This window comes from Sphaeroforma arctica, assembly GCF_001186125.1.
Source record: "Sphaeroforma arctica JP610 unplaced genomic scaffold supercont1.1003, whole genome shotgun sequence".
Lineage (NCBI taxonomy): Eukaryota > Ichthyosporea > Ichthyophonida > Sphaeroforma > Sphaeroforma arctica.
In genome coordinates this window covers 1-3,135 of record NW_014039555.1, presented here as the reverse complement: position 1 = coordinate 3,135, position 3,135 = coordinate 1, and the positions used below count along the sequence as shown (strand labels likewise).

At 45.9% G+C, this 3,135-nt stretch overlaps 1 protein-coding gene across 1 annotated transcript; it reads right to left on the bottom strand.

Annotated features, from left to right (window-relative positions):
* Positions 1-101: 101 nt before the first annotated feature.
* SARC_09622 (hypothetical protein) lies at positions 102-2,829 on the bottom strand. Its single transcript, XM_014296354.1, has one exon. The coding sequence runs from the start codon at positions 2,369-2,371 to the stop codon at positions 1,529-1,531; it is 843 nt and encodes a 280-aa protein (XP_014151829.1). The 5' UTR covers positions 2,372-2,829; the 3' UTR covers positions 102-1,528.
* Between the last annotated feature and the right edge of the window lie 306 nt (positions 2,830-3,135).

The following is a 3,135-nucleotide window of genomic DNA, read 5'->3' as shown; positions in this document are numbered from 1 at the left end:
ATATTCTAGGTAATAACACAAAATTTACAAAACCCGAATATACTGTACGTTATGCTAAAGGTTCAGAACATATCTTCAAAGAATCTCACACAAATTGATATCTAGGTTTGCATCAACGGGTGTTGATCCATTTAATTCTGATCATGGCTCATTTAGGACAGTTCTTCCTCTCGTCGCAGCATAGTATTGTCGAAAACATAACTTACTGCTGTCTGACCGCACGAAGTTCTAAGTCGGCGTGACGTCAATCAGGTAGCCTTCGCCAAGTGTACTTGTGACACACTTGCGGGGCATGCTAACCTGCGCAGCAAAGCACTTCACCAGAACACCCAGAACACTTCCAAGATGCTCTCTGTGGAATACATACATGTATGTCTGAACGCTCGACGTGGTTGACGTAGCATTGGGGGTTGACAGTACAAACGTAGAGTACTTCAGATGTGCCAGAGGTAGCTTCGTACTGTCAGTTCACACGGGGATCTGAGTATAGGCAGCCTCCGTTAGGCTCGCTGGCGACAATTGTGAGGAAGGGGAGGCAGCCGAAGAGGTGCTTCTTTCGAGACAATCTCCCATTCCTAAGCAGCTAACGCACACCACCTCAGACATAGCAGTAACCAGCACTGTGCTCACATCGAGTACTGCCGATGTACTAAGAGCACCTTCATGTTGTCAGATCGCCCGGGGATATGAGTCGGCTCTACTTGATGTATACAGCTTCGCATTTAAGTGTGCTTGTGCAGGTTGTGGGGTATACCCACCTGTCGAGGCGTGCAGCTCACCAGGGCACGTCCGAGACGCTCTGTAGCACATATTCATATTACCCCAACCAAGTACGTTGCAGGAACTCCCATCGCACCATCGAATAGTGCTTATATGTCAGCAGCTGATTTATAGTTCATACGCAAGCCTCGGAAGACGTAGCTGGATCCAATTTAAACAACATCGAATAAACTAGCGTCTATCTGTCAGAGTCGCATTGCAGACTACACTACACTCACTCAGAGAAGGCCTGACTACAGACGGGGTTTGCAGCTAAGCGTGCAATGGGCCTCACACGTGGGAAGGATCACACCCGCTGGACATCCGATACTCACCGAACACGCGCGTATTTCTGGGACGTGGACGATGACCCGATACGGCCAGTTCGCACTAGGAGGCAGACTTTAGTCCATAAAAGTCATTGAAACCAGGCAACGAGAAAAGAAAGCAGCCCTTGCTGGACTGTGCTGAAAACAACAGTACGCTCAGCAAGGCCTAAACGCCTGTTCCTCACACAGCACAGGAGGAAGTACTTCAGCTTCGCCTTCTCGCCACAGTTCACTCCACTAGAGAATAGAGTACGATATAGTCGCGAATTTAATCCTCACGCAACCCACTTCACGCAAAGAGAAGGAGACATACTCATGATGTACGTGTGATGAGCACACTTGCACCGACCATGAACTTTGGCAGTGATATGTTTAGACATGTTGATCGACCAACTGGCCTAACTGTAGATATCACAATATATATATATATATATATTATTTCAATCGGGTATGCTGTCAACATTTTCGCGCTTCTCTGTCTCTATTCCCAGTCTGACCACAGCCTCCCTCTCGCCTAAAACCTTAGCTCGGGCGTCACTCCGCTCGAAAATCGTCAATACACGAGACGCTTCAAAGAGAATCTGCACATCCGCCAGACTCAAAAGGAGCGCGTTCAAGATGGCATCAGCACCGCTTCTTCTAAAACTCCCCAAGGATCTTGCTTGCTGTAGTGCACTTATCTGCGCACTGGCCAAGTTAACGGGCATCGGCGCATCACTCATGAGGTAGTTATCTAAAAATCGATGCAGCTCAGCTACCAAGGACGGTGATATAACCTCGGATACGAGCGAGGCAACACTTGCCGTATCGACTGAGGGTACGGCTGCTAGGTCGTCTGTGTTGAGTGTTTTTCCGACGTCCACCTGTTTCTTGTATATCTCTCCACTGCTCCGATCATTTGGGGCCGTGGGCAGGGCGGGTTCTAACGTGCTGGCTGGGCTCTGACCGACATCTATCGAGCACGATATTGGATCGCAAGCTTGCTTCAGTCCATTTACCTCGTCTTGGCAAGCCATGAGCGTTTCATGCAGACGTATACCCTCGTGGAGAAAGAGTAAGTTCTCTTCACAGTATCGTTCACGTGCTACCGCCAACAGTGCGGGGTACAGTAGGTCGTCGTCTATGATTGTCTTCAAGCCCGTTCGCTCACTTCGCATATTTATCATAACACTCACGTCATCGTTGTCGTACTTGATCCGATTGTTCTGCTGCAGATACTTAACGAACGTCTGGTACGCTGTGGGTCCAATCAGCTCCACATTCAATATCCAGATAACCACCATGATGGAATTGAACTGGTCTGTGACTCGGACTGAATAGTCTAGAGAGACAAGCACCGAAGCAACATACACGAGTGATATCAGGGAAAGCCCGCACGCGGACAATAAATCATGATACTGATCACGCAGAAATTATGTTTTCCTCAGTCTAAAACAATAGTACGTGGTTTCAATGATCACCGTCAGGAGCAGCAATCTCAGAATAAATCCCGAAATATCAAAGTACTGGTCAGGAAGGTAAATCGCAAACACGCTGAAACTCAGAATCGGCGAGACGATGGTAACTCGGATCATGGTATTGCTGTACTTTGCATCAAAGTCACCTTTGATGAATATTAGATACATTACCCTCAAACGGGCTAATGGAGCGGATGCCAAGGCCATGATCATGACGGATTCCTGATACATTGCAAGCGCAAACAGCCACTTCGCGGACCCCAGATCGACATGATAGATATTCTATATTGCAAGACAGAAAAGCAATGTGTTAAAAACGATAGTCCTATCTATCAATAAATATGATAGGTGGACTACTCTACCTGCACACGCAAATAATTGAATATAAATATATATATGTATATGTATGTACGTACGTATGTACGTATGTATGAATGTACGTAAGTACATACGTATGTATGTCTGAAGTATGTAAGTATGTATGTATGCATAAAACTAAGCATGTAGGTATGTATATATATGATATGTGTATGTATATGTGTATGTATACGTACATTTATATATATATATATACAGATATGAATATATAT